Source organism: Mustelus asterias, chromosome 19 (genome assembly GCF_964213995.1).
Source record: "Mustelus asterias chromosome 19, sMusAst1.hap1.1, whole genome shotgun sequence".
In the NCBI taxonomy this organism is placed as follows: domain Eukaryota; kingdom Metazoa; phylum Chordata; class Chondrichthyes; order Carcharhiniformes; family Triakidae; genus Mustelus; species Mustelus asterias.
The window spans coordinates 19,880,902-19,899,459 of record NC_135819.1 but is presented as its reverse complement, the minus strand read 5'-3'; the positions used below and the strand labels follow the sequence as shown (position 1 = coordinate 19,899,459).

The 18,558-nt window shown below is 52.2% G+C and overlaps 1 protein-coding gene across 1 annotated transcript in view; it reads left to right on the top strand.

Annotated features, from left to right (window-relative positions):
- Positions 1–1,471: 1,471 nt before the first annotated feature.
- The window catches only part of mcoln1a (mucolipin TRP cation channel 1a), a 74,580-nt gene continuing 57,493 nt past the window's right edge, over positions 1,472–18,558 (top strand). The window contains exon 1 of the mRNA XM_078235121.1: positions 1,472–1,608. Within this exon, the coding sequence (XP_078091247.1) occupies positions 1,584–1,608 (25 nt within the window). The 5' untranslated portion in view covers positions 1,472–1,583. The remainder of the gene's footprint in view (positions 1,609–18,558) is intronic.

Genomic DNA, 18,558 nt, shown 5'->3' with positions numbered 1-18,558 from the left:
AGAATGCTTACCTTCATTAGCTGGTGCATAGAGTATAGGAACAGGGAGGTCTTGGTACAACTTTATAAAACATTGGTTAGACCACAGATGGAGTACTGTGTGCAGTTCTGGTCATCACACTTTTGGAAGGAAGTGATTGTACTGGAGAGGGTGCAGAGGGGAGTCACCAGGATGTTTTTAAAGTTTATTTATTAATCATGAGTAGGCTTACATTACCACTGCAATGGAGTTACTGTGAAAATCCCCTAGTCGCCACACTCCGGGAACACTGAGGGAGAATTTAGCACAGCCAATGCACCCTAACCAGCACGTCTTTCGGACTGTGGGAGGAAACCGGAGCACCTGGAGGAAACCCACGCAGGCACGGGGAGAACGTGCAGACTTCGCACTGACAGTGACCCAAGCTGGGAATCTAACCCGGGTCCCTGGCACTGTGAGGCAGCAGTGCTGACCACTGTTCTACCTGGGATGGCAAGTTTCAGCCAGACTGGATGGAGTTATAGAGGCGTATAGTGCAGAAAATGCCCTTCAGCCCATCGAGTCTGCATCGACAATATCTACCATTAAAGCCGCACTAATCCCATTTTCCAGCATTTGTCCCAGATCCTTGGACGTTATGATGTTTCCAAATATTTTAAAGGTTGTAAGGTTTCCCAGGCAGGGCGTCCCACCACCCTGTGCATGAAGAAGTGTTTTCTGAATTCCCCTCTGAATCCCCTGCCCCTCACCCTAAATCCGTACCCCCTCGTGATTGACCGGTGATAGTCTGGGTTTCCCTGGAGGAGAGGAGGCTGAGGGGGGGGTTTGATGGAGGTGTGTAAGATGGTGAGGGGCATCAATCGGGTGGATGGTAAGAATCTTTAGCCCATGGCAGAGGGCAGGGGTTTAAGGTGAGGAGTAAGCGGTTTGAGGGGATCTGAGGACATGTCCTTCACCAGAGGGTGCTGGAAGTGTGGAAGACGCTGCCTGAGGGTCTGGTGGAGGCCGCAACTCTCACAACAATTAAGAAGCATCTGGATGAGCACCGCTTGCCGTGGCAAGCTATGGACCAGGTGCGGGCAGGTGGGATCAGTATAGATTGGTATTAGATGGTTAGCACCGACATGGTGGGCCGAAGGGCCTGTTTCTGCGCTGCTGGAGGTCTCTAAGTGGTGGGCGGGGTTTGTCCTGGTTGACAGGCTATGGGTGGGGTTTGCACTGATTGACAGGTTGTGGGCGGGGTTTGTCCTGGTTGACAGGCTGTGGGGAGGGTTAGCGCTGATTGCCAGGCTGTGGGCGGGGTTTGCGCTGATTGCTAGGCTGGGCGGGGTGTGCGCTGATTGACAGGCTGTGGGCGGGGTTTGCGCTGATTGACAGGATGTGGGCGGGGTTTGCACTGATTGCCAGGCTGTGGGCGGGGTGTGCGCTGTTTGACAGGCTGTGGGCGGGGTTTGCGCTGATTGACAGGCTGTGGGCGGGGCCGGACCGGTCACGGGGTGCCGGGGCTGGGCCTCGGGAGTTGGCGGCTGGGCGGAGCCGGCAGGCAGAGTGAAGCCGAGCCCCGGAGAGGGAAGCGGAGCCGCAGCTCCGGGCCCGCCGGCACCATGGCCACCAACAGCCGCCCGGCAGGTAGGAGGCTCAAAGCCCCTCACCCCCCTTCACGTCCACCCCCAATCCCTCACTCCACCCCCATCACCCCCCCTCAACCCCCCCTCAACCCCCCTCACCCCTCTCACCCTACAACCCCCACCCCCCCTCACCACCATCACCCCCCTCGCCCCCCTCACCCCACCCTCATCACCCCCACCCCATCACCCCCCTCACCCCCACCCCCCTCAACCCCACTCACCCCCACCCCCCTCACCCTACACCCCCCACCCCCCCACCCCCCTCACCCTCACCCCCCACACTCACCCCCCTCACCCCCACCCCCCTCAACCCCACTCACCCCCACCCCCCTCACCCTACACCCCCCACCCCCCTCACCCCCCTCACCCCACCCCCCCACCTCCCTCACCCTCACCCTCACCCCCCTCACCCCCCTCACCCCCCTCACCCCCCTCACCCTCACCCCCCTCACCCTCACCCCCCTCACCCTCACCCCCCTCACCCTCACCCCCCTCACCCTCACCCCCCTCACCCTCACCCCCCTCACCCTCACCCCCCTCACCCTCACCCCCCTCACCCTCACCCCCCTCACCCTCACCCCCCTCACCCTCACCCCCCTCACCCCCCTCACCCTCACCCCCCTCACCCTCACCCCCCTCACCCTCACCCCCCTCACCCTCACCCCCCTCACCCTCACCCCCCTCACCCTCACCCCCCTCACCCTCACCCCCCTCACCCTCACCACCCTCACCCTCACCACCCTCACCACCCTCACCCTCACCACCCTCACCACCCTCACCCTCACCACCCTCACCCCCCTCACCCCCCTCACCCTCACCCCCCTCACCCTCACCCCCCTCACCCTCACCCCCCTCACCCTCACCCCCCTCACCCTCATCCCCCTCACCCTCACCCCCCTCACCCTCACCCCCCTCACCCTCACCCCCCTCACCCTCACCCCCCTCACCCCCCTCACCCTCACACCCCTCACCCCCCTCACCCCCCTCACCCTCACACCCCTCACTCCCCTCACCTCACCCCCTCACCCTCACCCCCTCACCCTCACCCCCTCACCCTCACCCCCCTCACCCTCACCCCCCTCACCCTCACCCCCCTCACCCCCTCACCCTCACCCCCCTCACCCTCACCCCCCTCACCCTCACCCCCCTCACCCTCACCCCCCTCACCCTCACCCCCCTCAGCCTCACCCCCCTCAGCCTCACCCCCCTCAGCCTCACCCCCCTCAGCCTCACCCCCCTCAGCCTCACCCCCCTCAGCCTCACCCCCCTCAGCCTCACCCCCCTCAGCCTCACCCCCCTCAGCCTCACCCCCCTCAGCCTCACCCCCTCAGCCTCACCCCCCTCAGCCTCACCCCCCTCAGCCTCACCCCCCTCAGCCTCACCCCCCTCACCCTCACCCCCCTCACCCTCACTCCCCTCACCCTCACCCCCTCACCCTCACCCCCTCACCCTCACCCCCTCACCCTCACCCCCTCACCCTCACCCCCCTCACCCTCACCCCCTCACCCTCACCCCCCTCACCCTCACCCCCTCACCCTCACCCCCCTCACCCTCACCCCCCTCACCCCACCCCCCTCACCCTCACCCCCCTCACCCTCACCCCCCTCACCCTCACCCCCCTCACCCTCACCCCCCTCACCCTCACCCCCCTCACCCTCACCCCCCTCACCCTCACCCCCCTCACCCTCACCCCCCCTCACCCTCACCCCCCTCGCCCTCACCCCCCTCGCCCTCACCCCCCTCGCCCTCACCCCCCTCGCCCTCACCCCCTCGCCCTCACCCCCCTCGCCCTCACCCCCCTCACCCCCCTCACCCTCACCCCCCTCACCCTCACCCCCCTCACCCTCACCCCCCTCACCCTCACCCCCCTCACCCTCACCCCCCTCACCCCCCTCACCCTCACCCCCCTCACCCTCACCCCCCTCACCCTCACCCCCCTCACCCTCACCCCCCTCACCACCCTCACCCTCACCACCCTCACCCTCACCACCCTCACCCTCACCACCCTCACCCTCACCACCCTCACCCTCACCACCCTCACCCTCACCACCCTCACCCTCACCACCCTCACCCTCACCACCCTCACCCTCACCACCCTCACCCTCACCACCCTCACCACCCTCACCCTCACCACCCTCACCCTCACCACCCTCACCCTCACCACCCTCACCCTCACCACCCTCACCCTCACCACCCTCACCCTCACCACCCTCACCCTCACCACCCTCACCCTCACCACCCTCACCCTCACCACCCTCACCCTCACCACCCTCACCCTCACCACCCTCACCCTCACCACCCTCACCCTCACCACCCTCACCACCCTCACCACCCTCACCACCCTCACCACCCTCACCACCCTCACCACCCTCACCCTCACCACCCTCACCCTCACCACCCTCACCCTCACCACCCTCACCCTCACCACCCTCACCCCCCTCACCCTCACCCCCCTCACCCTCACCCCCCTCACCCTCACCCCCCTCACCCTCACCCCCCTCACCCTCACCCCCCTCACCCTCACCCCCCCCCCCCCCCCCCCCCCCCACCAGATTAGGTGTGTTGTGTGCTCTGTGATGAGTGTCTCCGGTACACTGTAAGCTCTGTGTGTGCTGTCTGTCAGTGTTGATGTTGTATTTGTTGTTCAGTGTGATGCATTCTCAGTGTGGGGGAGGGTTTCTGCCTCCTGCCTCTGAGCAGTTCCAGGTCTGATGTGCTGCTGATGATGTTTTCCGGTGATGGGGTAACCTCCTGCCTCTGCTTCACTGGAAACTGGACTAGAATCATATCATACAATCCTGACAGTGCGGCACAGGACATTCGAACCATCGAGTCTGCACCGACTCTCCGACAGAGCAGCTTACCCAGGCCCTCTTTGCCACTTTATCCCTGTATTCCTACACGTTTACCATGGCTCATCCATGGAGTGTGCGGGCATGGGGGCACGGTGGTTAGCATTGCTGCCTCTCAGCGCCAGAGACCCGGGTTCAATTCCGGCCTTGGGTCACTGTCTGTGTGGAGTTTGCACGTTCTCCCTGTGTCTGCGTGGGTTTCCTCCGGGTGCTCTGGTTTCCTCCCACAGTCTGAAAGACGTGCTGGTTAGGGTGCATTGACCTGAACAGGTGCCGGAGTGTGGCAACTAGGGGAATTTCACAGTAACTTCATTGCAGTGTTAATGTAAGCCTTACTACTTTTTTATGCGAGGAAACCAGAGCACCCAGAGGAAACCCACGCAGACACGGGGAGAACGTGTAGTCTCCGCACAGACAGTGACCTGAGGCTGGAATTGAACCTGGGTCCCTTGCGCTGAGGCAGCAGCACTAACTACTGTGCCGTGAAGAAATGTTTTTTCCTCCGTAAGGAATGGGGAGTCCTTCTTGGAGTTCTCTCCTCCCTACCTGCAAGTGTTGTGGGAGGTTGTGTATAGCTGGAGTCTCTGGACTGATATTTGGAGATTTTATTTGGAAGGCGTGCAAAGCCAATGTTCCCTTCGAGGCCAGAGACTTTACACATGACGGCTTGCCATGGGAACTGGAAGAAGGGAGGGTATTCCCACCCTTCGACCTCTGGACCCTCTCCAAGGCCAGCACATCCTTCCTTAGATATGAGGCCCAAAATTGCTTACAATACTCTGACCAGAGCCTTATACAGCCTCAGTAAGTAGTCTCACAACACCAGGTTGAAGTCCAACAGGTTTATTTGGTAGCACGAGCTTTCGGAGTGTATGCCCCTAGCATACAGTGAAAAGCATTGTTTCTTGCGCGCTATATAGACAAAGCATTCTGTTCATAGAGAAGGAAGGGAGAGAGTGCAGAATGTAGTGTTACAGTCATAGCTAGGGTGTAGAGAAAGATCAACTTAATGCAAGGTCGGTCCATTCAAAAGTCTGATGGCAGCAGGGAAGAAGTTTCAAGGCACTATGGGAGGTAGAGAACTTTAGTGAAGGAATTCCAGAGTTTGGGAGCTGGAGAGTGGAAGGTGTAATCATCAGGGAATGGGAATGTTGAGTCCCTGACCAGTGCAGAATTTGCTCAGTTTAACTGGAGTGGGGAGATAGGGATTGTGAGGTAGAGGCATGAGGAAGTCATTGTAACAGGTGAGTGGGAAGGGACGCTCCAGGGTTCCAGCTGCTTTTGTGTATGGATACTGCACGGGGAAGTTGCTGTTGTTTGTTGAATTCCACTTCAGAATCAACTTGCCTTTTTCTTTGAGTAAAAGAGGAACCTAAAAATAACCAAGAAGCAGCTTTGAACGTGACTTGGAGTGTGTGATTGATGAGTAGGAAGATTTACAGCTGACAGTTCGGGTTTCTGTCTTCAATTCCTGTTGTGAAATCAGCATTTTGAACTCATATCTCAACTAGTCTCATCTTCCGACAGTGACGGGCAGCACAAGCTGGGCTGAATGGCCTCTTTCAAGTCTGGACAACCCTTCGTTCAGACTCAACGTTGGTTCTGTTCTCGCTCCACAGATGCTGTCAGACCTGCTGAGATTTTCCATAGAACCATAGAAAATTACAGCTCAGAAACAGGCCTTTTGGCCCTTCTTGTCTGTGCCGAACCATTCTTTGCCTAGTCCCACTGACCTGCACTTGGACCATATCCCTCCACACCCCTCTCATCCATGAACCCGTCCAAGTTTTTCATAAATGTTAAAAGCATTTACTACTTTATCCGGCAGCTCATTCCACACTCCCACCACTCTCTGCGTGAAGAAGCCCCCCCTAATATTCCCTTTAAACTTTTCTCCTTTCACCCTTAACCTATGCCCTCTGATTTTTTTCTCCCCTAGCCTCAGTGGAAAAAGCCTGCTTGCATTCACTCTATCTATACCCATCAAAATCTTATACATCTCAATCAAATTTGAAATGTGTATACTTCAATGCCAGGAGTATTCGCAATAAAGTGGGTGAACTTGCAGCGTGGATCAGTACCTGGGACTTCGATGTTGTGGCTATTTCAGAGACATGGATAGAGCAAGGGAGTAGAATAGACAGTATTACAGTTGATAAGGAGGATGTGCAGGATATTCTGGAGGGTCTGAAAATAGATAAATCCCCTGGTCCGGATGGGATTTATCCAAGGATTCTCTGGGAGGCAAGAGAAGTGATTGCAGAGCCTCTGGCTCTGATCTTCAGGTCGTCGTTGGCCTCTGGTATAGTACCAGAAGATTGGAGGTTAGCGAATGTTGTCCCATTGTTTAAGAAGGGGAACAGAGACTTCCCCGGGAATTATAGACCGGTGAGTCTCACTTCTGTTGTCGGCAAGATGTTGGAAAAAATTATAAGGGATAGGATTTATAGTTATTTGGAGAGTAATGAATTGATAGGTGATAGTCAGCATGGTTTTGTGGCAGGTAGGTCGTGCCTTACTAACCTTATTGAGTTTTTTGAGAAAGTGACCAAGGAGGTGGATGGGGGCAAGGCAGTGGACGTGGTATATATGGATTTTAGTAAGGCGTTTGATAAGGTTCACCATGGTAGGCTTCTGCAGAAAATGCAGATGTATGGGATTGGGGGTGATCTAGGAAATTGGATCAGGAATTGGCTAGCGGATAGGAAACAGAGGGTGGTGGTTGATAGTAAATATTCATCATGGAGTGCGGTTACAAGTGGTGTACCTCAGGGATCTGTTTTGGGGCCACTGCTGTTTGTAATATTTATTAATGATCTGGATGAGGGTATAGTTGGGTGGATTAGCAAATTTGCTGATGACACCAAAGTCGGTGGTGTGGTAGACAGTGAGGAAGGGTGTCGTAGTTTGCAGGAAGACTTAGACAGGTTGCAAAGTTGGGCCGAGAGGTGGCGGATGGAGTTTAATGCGGAGAAGTGTGAGGTAATTCACTTTGGTAGGAATAACAGATGTGTTGAGTATAGGGCTAACGGGAGGACTTTGAATAGTGTGGAGGAGCAGAGGGATCTAGGTGTATGTGTGCATAGATCCCTGAAAGTTGGGAATCAAGTAGATAAGGTTGTTAAGAAGGCATATGGTGTCTTGGCGTTTATTGGTAGGGGGATTGAATTTAGGAGTCGTAGCGTTATGTTGCAACTGTACACAACTCTGGTGCGGCCGCACTTGGAGTACTGTGTGCAGTTCTGGTCCCCACATTACAGGAAGGATGTGGAGGCTTTGGAGAGGGTGCAGAGGAGGTTTACCAGGATGTTGCCTGGTATGGAGGGGAGATCCTATGAGGAGAGGCTGAGGGATTTGGGATTGTTTTCGCTGGAAAGGCGGCGGCTAAGAGGGGATCTTATTGAAACATATAAGATGATTAGAGGTTTAGATAGGGTGGATAGTGATAGCCTTTTTCCTCTGATGGAGAAATCCAGCACGAGGGGGCATGGCTTTAAATTGAGGGGGGGTAGTTATAGAACCGATGTCAGGGGTAGGTTCTTTACCCAGAGGGTGGTGAGGGATTGGAATGCCCTGCCAGCATCAGTAGTAAATGCGCCTAGTTTGGGGGCGTTTAAGAGATCCGTAGATAGGTTCATGGACGAAAAGAAATTGGTTTAGGTTGGAGGGTCACAGTTTTTTTTTTTAACTGGTCGGTGCAACATCGTGGGCCGAAGGGCCTGTTCTGCGCTGTAATGTTCTATGTTCTATGTTCTATGTTCTAAACCATCCCCTCATTCTTCTACGCTCCAGGGAATAAAGTCCCAACCTATTCAATCTCTCTCTGTAACTCAGCTTCTCAAGTCCCATCAACATCCTTGTGAACCTTCTCTGCACTCTTTCAACCTTATTTACATCCTTCCTGTAACTAGGTGACCAAAACTGTACACAATACTCCAAATTCGGCCTCACCAATGCCTTATATAACCTTACCATAACACTCCCACTTTTATACTCGATACTCCAATTTATAAAGGCCAATGTACCAAAGGCACTCTTTACGACCCTATCCACCTGTGACGTCACTTTTAAGGAATTCTGTACCTGTATTCCCAGATCCCTCTGTTCAACTGCACTCTTCAGAGTCCTACCATTTACCCTGTACGTTCTATTTTGGTTTGTCCTTCCAATGTGCAATATCTCACACTTGTCTGCGTTAAATTCCATTTGCCATTTTTCTAGTTGGTCCAAATCCCTCTGCAAGCTTTGAAAACCTTCCTCACTGTCCACTACACCTCCAATCTTTGTGTCATCAGCAAATTTGCTGATCCAATTTACCACATTATCATCCAGATCATTGATATAGATGACAAACAACAATGGACCCAACACCGATCCCTGCGGCACACCACTAGTCACAGGCCTCCACTCAGAGAAGCAATCCTCCACAACCACTCTCTGGCTTCTTCCATTGAGCCAGTGTCTTATCCAATTTACTACCTCCCCATGTATACCCAGCGACTGAACCTTCCTAACTCACCTCCCATGAGGGACCTTGTCAAAGGCCTTGCTGAAATCCAGGTAGACAACATCCACTGCCTTCCCTTCATCCACTTTCCTGGTAACCTCCTCGAAAAACTCTAATAGATTGGTCAAACATGACCTACCACGCACAAAGCCATGTTGACTCTCCCTAATAAGTCCCTGTCTATCCAAATATTTGTAGATCCTATCCCTTATCACACCTTCCAATAACTTGCCCACCACCGACGTCAAACTTACTGGCCTATAATTTCCCGGATTTCTTTTGGAACCTCTTTTAAACAACGAAACAACATGAGTCACCCTCCAATCATCCGGCACCTTCCCCGTGAATACTGACATTTTAAATATATCTGCCAGGGCCCCTGCAAGTTCAACACTAGCTTCCCTCAAGGTCCGTGGGAATACCCTGTCCGGTCCTGGGGACTTATCCACTCTGATTTGCCTCAAGACAGCAAGCACCTCCTCCCCTTTAATCTGTAAAGGTTCCATGACCTCCCTACCTGTTTGCCCTATTTCCGTAAACGCCATGCCCGTTTCCTCAGTAAATACGGATGCAAAAAAACCATTTAGTATCTCCCCCATTTCTTTTGGTTCCATACACAGTCTACCAGTCTGGTCTTCAAAAGGACCAATTTTATCCCTCACTATCCTTTTGCTCCTAACATACCTATAGAAGCTCTTTGGATTTTCCTTCACTCTGTCTGCCAAAGCAACCTCATGTCTTCTTTTAGCCCTCCTGATTTCCCTCTTAAGTAGCTTCTTGCACTTTTTATACTCCTCGAGCATCTGATCTGTTCCTTGCTGCCTGTACATTTCATACAACTCTCTCTTCCTCTTAATCAGTGTCACAATCTCCCTCAAGAACCAAGGTTCCTTATTCCTATTTACTTTGCCTTTAATCCTGACAGGAACATACAAACTCTGCACACTCAAAATTTCTCCTTTGAAGGCCTCCCACTTTCCATTTACATCCTTACCAGAGAACAACCTGTGCCAATCCACACTTCCCAGATCCCTTCTCATTTCATCAAATTTGGCCTTTTTCCAGTTCAGAACTTCAACCCGAGGACCAGATCTATCCTTATCCACGATCAGGTTGAAACTAATGGCATTATGATCACTGGATCCAAAGTGTTCCCTCACACTCACATCCATCACCTGCTCTAACTCATTTCCCAATAGGAGATCCAATATCGCATCCTCTCTAGTTGGCACCTCTATATACTGATGTAGAAAATTCTCCTGAACACATTTTACAAACTCTACCCCATCTAAACCTTTAACAGTATGTGAGCCCCAATCTATATGTGGAAAATTAAAATCCCCTACTATCACAACTTTGTGTTTCTTGCAGTTGTCAGCTATCTTCCTGCTGATTTGCTCCTCCAATTCTCGCTGACTATTGGGTGGTCTATAATACAACCCCATTAATGTGGTCATACCTTTCCTGTTTCTCAGCTCCACCCATAGGTCCTCTGTAGACAAACTCCCTAATCTATCCTGCCTGAGTATCGCTGTAACATTTTCCCTGACCAACAATGCCTTCTCTCCTCTGCCTCTATCCCGCCTGAAACATTGGAACCCCGGAACATTGAGCTGCCAGTCATAGAATCATAGAATCATAGGAACCCTACAGTGCAGAAGGAAGCCATTCGGCCCATCGAGTCTGCACCGACCACAATCCCACCCAGGCCCTACCCCCACATATTTTACCCGCTAATCCCTCTGACCTACGCATCCCAGGACTCTAAGGGGCAATTTTTTTAACCTGGCCAATCAACCTAACCCGCACATCTTTGGACTGTGGGAGGAAACCGGAGCACCCGGAGGAAACCCACGCAGACACGAGGAGAATGTGCAAACTCCACACAGACAGTGACCCGAGCCGGGAATCGAACCCGGGACCCTGGAGCTGTGAAGCAGCAGTGCTAACCACTGTGCTACCGTGCCGCCCCTGTAGTCTTTCAGGCTGAGTGGAGGCCTGTGACTAGTGGTGTGCCTGTAGTCCTGCCCCTCCTGTAGCCAGGTTTCACTAATGGCTATAATGTCATATTTCCATGTGTCTATCCACGCTTTGAGCTCATCTGCCTTCCCCACAATACTCCTGGCATTGAAATAGACACACCTCAGAAGATTATTACCAGCACACACAACCCTTCCATTTGTGATTTTGCTTGAACTAACCTGTCTTTTTACCCCGGCTCCACTATCTGCTCTGGCACTCTGGTTCCCATCCCCCTGCAAATCTAGTTTAAACACTCCCCAATAACACTAGCAAACCCCCCTGCAAGTATATTGGTCCCCTTGTAGTTTAGGTGTAACCCGACTCTCTTGTACAGGTCCCACCTGCCCCAGAAGAGGTCCCAATGATCCAAGAACCCTGCCCCCTTACACCAGTTCCTCAGCCACGTGTTCATCCGCCCAAGCATCCTTCTCCTACCCTCACTGGCACGTGGTACAGGTATCAATCCTGAGATTACTACCCTCGGGGTCTTGCTTTTTAACTTCCTTCCAAGCTCTTTGTACTCACTCTTTAGGACCTCCTCACTCTTCCTACCTACGTCATTTGTACCGATCTGTACCAGCATTTTTCTGTTTTTGTTTAAATAATCCTGACTAATTTGAGTCGGGTGGAATCTTATCTCCCCACCTCCCCAATCCTGTTGAGCATACAAAGTGTGTCTAGATGCCGCGCTCTTGCAGACTGAGCGTTGATGGCATCAATGCTTTCTTTCATGGCGCGTGCGGAATCCAAACACAGGTCGAGTGCTCCAGAATGTCCTTCTCTTCAGCCGCCAGATGCAACATGAGGCAGCTTTGGTTTGCACATTCAGCAGCCCAAGCCACTGTTCCCACTCCAGAGGTGTCGACGCACAATCTGGGCTTGAGTTCAGTACCGAGGGGGAGGCACATTGTCAGAGGCTCCATCTTTAACTTTTGTGAGGTGTTAAAGCAAGGACATCTCTGGGGCGGGGTGGGGACAGGGGGAGGGGGGTGGCGAGGGAGGGGGGTGGCGGGGGGGTCGGTTCTAAGGTATCCTGAAGCAGTATTCTGGAGAAATGCCAGGAAGACCTAAGTCACGATTCTCATTTGGGGGCTGATGGGCCGAATGGCCTTCCTCCTCAGAATACTACAGCGCAGAAGAGGCCATTTGGCCCATCGAGTCTGCACCAACGCATGAAATGCCCTGACCTGCCCACCTAATCCCACTTCATAGAAACCCTACAGTGCAGAAGGAGGCCATTTGGCCCATTGAGTCCTGCACCGACCACAATCCCACCCAGGTCCTATCCCCGCTTAGCTACTCTGCTAATCCCTCTAACCTATCACATCCCGGAATACTAAGGGTTAATTTAGCATGTCCAATCCACCTAACCCGCACATTTTCAGACTGTGGGAGGAAACCGGAGCACCCGGAGGAAACCCACGCAGACATGGGGAGGATGTGCAAACTCCACACAGACAGTGACCCAAGCCGGGAATCGAACCTGGATCCCTGGAGCTGTGAGGCAGCAGTGCTAACCACTGTGCCACCGTGCACTTGCCAGCACTTGGCCTAGAGCCTTGAATGTTACGGCGTGCCAACTACTCATCCAGGTACTTTTTAAAGGATGTGAGGTGTCCTGCCTCTACCCATCCTCCCAGGCAGCGCATTCCAGACCCTCACCACTCTCCAAGTAAAAATGTTTATCCTCAAATCCCCCCTAAACCTCCCACCCCTCACTTTTAACTTGTGTCCCCTCGTGACTGACCCTTCAACTAAGGGGAACAGCTGCTCCCTATCCACTCCTGCACAGTGACAGCTCTGGTGCTGTGTCCTGACCGCTATTTGTTCCTCGAGCAACATCACACAAAAAAGATAAAGAATAGAAGATGCTGGAGAATCTCAGCAGGTCCGACAGCAACTGTGGGGAGAGCCAGTGTTTCGAGTCGGGATGACCCGTTATCAGATCCTTCGTCCAGCTCTGACCGAGGGTCGTCCAGACTTAAAACGTTGGCTCTATTCTCTGCCCACAGGTGCTGTCAGACCTGCTGAGATCTTCCAGCATTTTCTATTTTTGTTTCCGATTCCAGCATCCGCAATATTTTGCCTTTATCACAAAAAGAGAATGCTCTGTTCCTTACCATACTGATGCCCGTGGGATCTTGCTGTGCACAAATGGGACTGCAAAGCGCTTTGGGGCATCATGAAAAGCACTGTGTAACTGCAAGTCTTTTATTTTACAAGGACGCGCTTGTTGGCCTGACTGAACTGCTTGTCAGTAGATACGGTGGGTGAAGGGTTGACTGGGGAGAGGAATCTCCAATCCATGGATTTACAAAGCACCTTGCAATGATGGTGGCGCAGCGGTTAGCACTGCTGCCTCACAGCGCCAGGGACCCGGTTTCGATTCCCGGCTTGGGTCACTGTCTGTGCGGAGTCTGCAGGTTCTCCCCCGTGTCTGCGTGGGTTTCCTCCGGGTGCTCCAGTTTCCTCCCACAGTCTGAAAGACGTGCTGGTTAGGGTGCATTAGCCCATGCTCAATTCTCCCTCAGTGTACCCGAACAGGATTGTGGCGACTAGGGGATTTTCACAGTAACTTCATTGCAGTGTTAATGTAAGCCTTACTTGTGACACGGATTTTTAAAAATGTCAAAGAGCTTTATAGCTGCCCTATCTCGATGGATGTCAGTCCAATATTCCGAAGTCTGAACTCTGATCTTCAGAGGTGCGCAAATTATTTTCGAATTAATCTCCATTCTAATGTCAATTCCTTAACAGTTACTTATTAAACTCTGCTGCTTCTTGTACTCTGCCCGGCTAATCACCCAACCCACTTGAATGCTGAGCTCAGCAGGCATTTTCTCACTCTGTCTGGTACAGCACGAGGGTCCCGGTTGCAATGCTGCTTAGCAAATTCTAGCTTGCACTCCAGCCCCCTTTTCTGAGAAAGTTCAAATCCCAGGTTCCGCTGCTCAAGTCAGAGACGCTTAGCTGGATGCTGTCCCCTGGCCTCAGTACGTCTTGTCTTGGTCGTGGGGGTGAGGTTAGGAGGGGGGTGGATAAGGCAGTCGGAGCGTGTGGCCGGCAAGGGCTGGGGAATTCAGCCGGGATCCCTGCTCCTGTTCTGCAGGGCCTCAGAATGAGAAGAAAAAGAATTGGGGGAGAAAGAAATGATGTGAAATAGCGGAACGATGTGGGCGGCACGGTGGCACAGTGGTCAGCACTGCTGCCTCACAGCGCCAGGGAACCAGGGTTCAATTCCGGCCTTCAGTGACTGTGTGGGGAAAAAAAAGTAAAGTTTAGGGCTTATGTTAACACTGCAATGAAGTTACTGTGAAAATCCCTTAGTCGCCACACTTCAGTGCCTGTTCGGGTACACTGAGGGAGAATTTAGCACCTAACCAGCATGTCTTTCGGACTCTGGGAGAAAACCCATGCAGTCATGGGGAGAGTGTGCAAACTCCACACAGCCAGTGACCCAAGCTGGGAATGGGGCGGCACGGTAGCACAGTGGTTAGCACTGCTGCTTCACAGCTCCAGGGACCTGGGTTCGATTCCCGGCCTGGGTCACTGTCTGTGTGGAGTTTGCACATTCTCCTCGTGTCTGCGTGGGTTTCCTCCGGGTGCTCCGGTTTCCTCCCACAGTCCAAAGATGTGCAGGTTAGGTTGATTGGCCATGCTAAAAAAAATTGCCCTTAGTGTCCTGAGATGCGTAGGTTAGAGGGATTAGTGGGTAAAATATGTAGGGATATGGGGATAGAGCCTGGGTGGGATTGTGGTCGGTGCAGACTCGATGGGCTGAATGGCCTCTTTCTGTAGGGTTTCTAAGATTCAAACCCGGGCCCCTGGTGCTGTGAGGCAGTAGTGCTAACCACTGTGCCATTGTGCCGCCCCGGTTTGCACATTCTCTCTGATGTCCAGACAAATTACTTTCTAATTAATCTCTGTTCTAATGTCAATTTCTTAACAGTTATTTATTGAACTCTGCTGCTTCTTGTACTCTGCCCAGCTTATCACCCAGCCCACTTGAATGCTGAGCTCAGCAGGCACTTTCTCACTGTGTCTGGTACAGCACGAGGGTCCCGGTTGCAATGCTGCTTACCAAATTCTAACTTGCACTCTATCCCCATTTTCCTCCGGGTGCTCCGGTTTCCTCCCACAATTCGAAAGATGTGCGGGTTAGGTTGATTGGCCATGCTAAATTGTCCCTTAGTGTCAGGGGAATTCGCAGGGTAAATATCTGGGGTTACAGGAATAGAGCCTGGGTGGAATTGTTGTTGGCGCAGGCTCGATGGGCCGAATGGCCTCCTTCTGCACAGTCGGGACTCCATGATTCTAATTTGGATTCTACTTCTGAAAGTAAACGTGATATGATCGCGAAGTAACCCAGCAGGAATTTTAGGAGGACTCAGTGGTTTAGAATGTGGAACTCACTACCCGAGGGAGAGAACAGTCCACAGTGTTATGGGAAGGCTTGATCATCGCCAGGGGAACAGGATTAGAAACATATGCTGGTAGGGTGGGAAGAGATTCCCATGGAACGTAAATGCCAGTGCAGATTAGATGGGCCGAACAACCTTTCCTGTGCTATGGACCCTGTATACTATGGCGCTATGTACAAAGTAAACCAAATGCTAGCTGGAAGTACGGAGTCTACTTATTGTCATACAGGACGGCCCTGCACACTAGAAACCTCTTGACTCGTTTTACCCTGTGCCACACGGGCCCCTTAAATTCCAACTGGATCCGTCTGCTCTGTGTCTGAAGTTAGTCCCGCGATAGGATTGACCAGGAGGCCGGAGCAGGCATCCCGAAGTCAGCTGAATGAGGCGCCGGAGTGATTAGGTTTATTGGATGGCGTGACTGAGCCGGTCCACATTTCTCCTAATCCTCAGGGGCAGTGTTTGATGTTTTTTTCCCCCCTCAGTTTGCCTGGCTCCTGACTCTCTGCGTGTAACATTGTGTAAGTAGCTTGTGCAATTTGCCTGTTTAAGTATGTGCTGGGAATATCTTCTGAGTCACGCACAATTGTTCAGTTCATGAGAAGGCCACTCGGTCCATCGTGCTGACACCAGCTCTCTAAGTGACCCATTCCCCACGTGCTTGAACCAGTTGCTGACTCATTGACCAGTTGGCTGCACAGTGACACAGTGGTTAGCACTGCTGCCTCACAGAGACTCAGGTTTGACTCCCGGCTTGGGCCAATGTTTGTGCGGAGTCTGCGCTTTCTCCCTGTGTCTGTGTGGGTTTCCTCCGTAAGAGTTTTAACAACACCAGGTTAAAGTCCAACAGGTTTATTTGGTAGCAAATGCCATTAGCTTTCGGAGCCCTGCTCCTTCATCAGACGGAGATATCCACTCCATCTGACGAAGGAGCAGAGCTCCAAAAGCTAATGGCATTTGCCACCAAATAAACCTGTTGGACTTTAACCTGGTGTTGTTAAAACTCTTACTGTGTTTACCCCAGTCCAACGCCGGCATCTCCACATCATGGGTTTCCTCCCACAGTCCAAAGCTGTGCTGGCTGGGTCAATGTCTGTGCAGGGTCTGCACTTTCTCCCCATGTCTGCGTGGGTTTTCCTCCAGTTGCTCCAGTTTCCTTCCACCGTACCCAAAGACGTGCTGGTCAGGTGCATTGGCCATGCTAAATTCTCTCTCCGTGTCCACGAGCAGGCGCCTGAGTGTTGCGACTCGGGGATTTTCACAGTAACTTCATTGCAGTGTTAATGTAAGCCTACTTGTGGCAGTAATAAATAAAATAGAAGTGTTTTGCTTTATTGAAACTTCTGTCAGTTTCTATTAAATAGCACTTTTCATTACTCCAGATCCCTCACAATAGGAGTGGAATTAGAGGGAAACTCAGAGGAGGAGGTGAAATATGTAGTTACACCCTCGGGACACCCCAAAGCAGTTTGCAGCCATTCATTTTGAGTGCAGTCTTTGATTTGATTTGGTTTATTATTGTCACATGTATTAGCATACAGTGAAAAGTATTACTTCTTGTGCGCTATCCAGACAAAGCATACCTTTCATAGAGAAGGAAAGGAGAGAGTGCAGAATGTAGGGTTACAGTCAGAGCTAGGGCGTAAAACATTGTTAGAGAGTTTAAAAGAGTCAGAATGAAGTTTTAGAGGTGTAGAATGAGAGTAAAAGATAGAATTAGAAGGTATGTTGGGGACAGCTTGCAAGAAGCCGCCTCACTCCGACGCAATCTTGGAATCAGTCATTCACACGCAGGCAATTAGAATAGGCAATTTACCCACGGCAGTCAGGCAACTGACCAGGTAACCTGAGGGTGGCTCACAGCTAAAGACTGACCGGAAAGTATTCACTGCTCATCTTTCTACAGCAGCCAAGGACCTTGTATCCACACGAACAGTGACCAATCTGACAGTGTGCGTCCCCCTTGGTGCTATTCCTCTGATATTGTGGTTGGTGTATCTGCACAGACTGTGTGCCCGGGTCTCTGGAGTGAGACTTGAACCCACCACCTTCTGACTGAGGCGAGAGTGCTGGTTGATTATTGCTCTTGCTGGGTGTAATATAACTGTTTTAACATTGCTCCTTAGTCACACCTGCTGGCAGAGATTCTGGACTATTACTCCAGTTTCTTTTGGCCCCGCCCCCTGTTTGCCAGCTGACTCTCGAGACTCTGGCTACAGTTCTGCGGGTGCCACTGTGCCCATTCATGGTGCGTCAGTCTAGATGTCGTCGGCAGCATACTGAACCCACGGGTGAGCTTCGCAGTGAGCTCTGTCTCTGACATAGAAAGAATCATAGAAATCATAGAAACCCTACAGTGCAGAAGGAGGCCATTCGGCCCATCGAGTCTGCACCGACCACAATCCCACCCAGGCCCTACCCCCACATATTTTACCCGCTAATCCCTCTAACCTACGCATCCCAGGACTCCAAGGGGCAATTTTTTTAACCTGGCCAATCAACCTAACCCGCACATCTTTGGACTGTATCATCACTCATGCTGGGTGCGGTCAGTGGATCGGTGACTCTGGCATCTTGGAAAATCTCAGCAGGTCTGACAGCATCTGTGGGGAGAGATTAGAGCCAACGTTTCGTGTCCAGATAACCCTTTGTTATGAGCTCTGACAAAGGGTCACCCAAACGCGAAACGGTGGCTGTATTCTCTCCCCACAGAGACTGTCAGACCTGCTGAGATTTTCCAGCATTTTCTGTTGTTGTTTCAGATTCCAGCATCCGCAGTGTTTTGCTTTTATTTTGACCCTGACATCGTAACTTTGTGCAAAATGTCTGCTCTGTCTGCCTCTGGAATTGATTGCATGTGACAGATACATGAATGCAGGCTTTTCCGTCTGTGCGCAAGGACAGGAAGTGGATTTAAAATGCCTGCGAATCTGGAGTGAACCTGATTATGGTCATTGTTATTCTTGTGACCTCGAATTGACTCGCAGGTTCCTTGTCAGTAGCTGTACAAAGTAATATCTGGTTAGATGTTAGCTTCAGTTCTGTATTTGAACCCTGTGCTTGTGCAGTGGCCAGTTGAGAATTGGGCTTTTCAGTGTACTATCCTTGTGGCACGCTGACCAGTTTCTGCTTCATGTGGTTTTGAACCT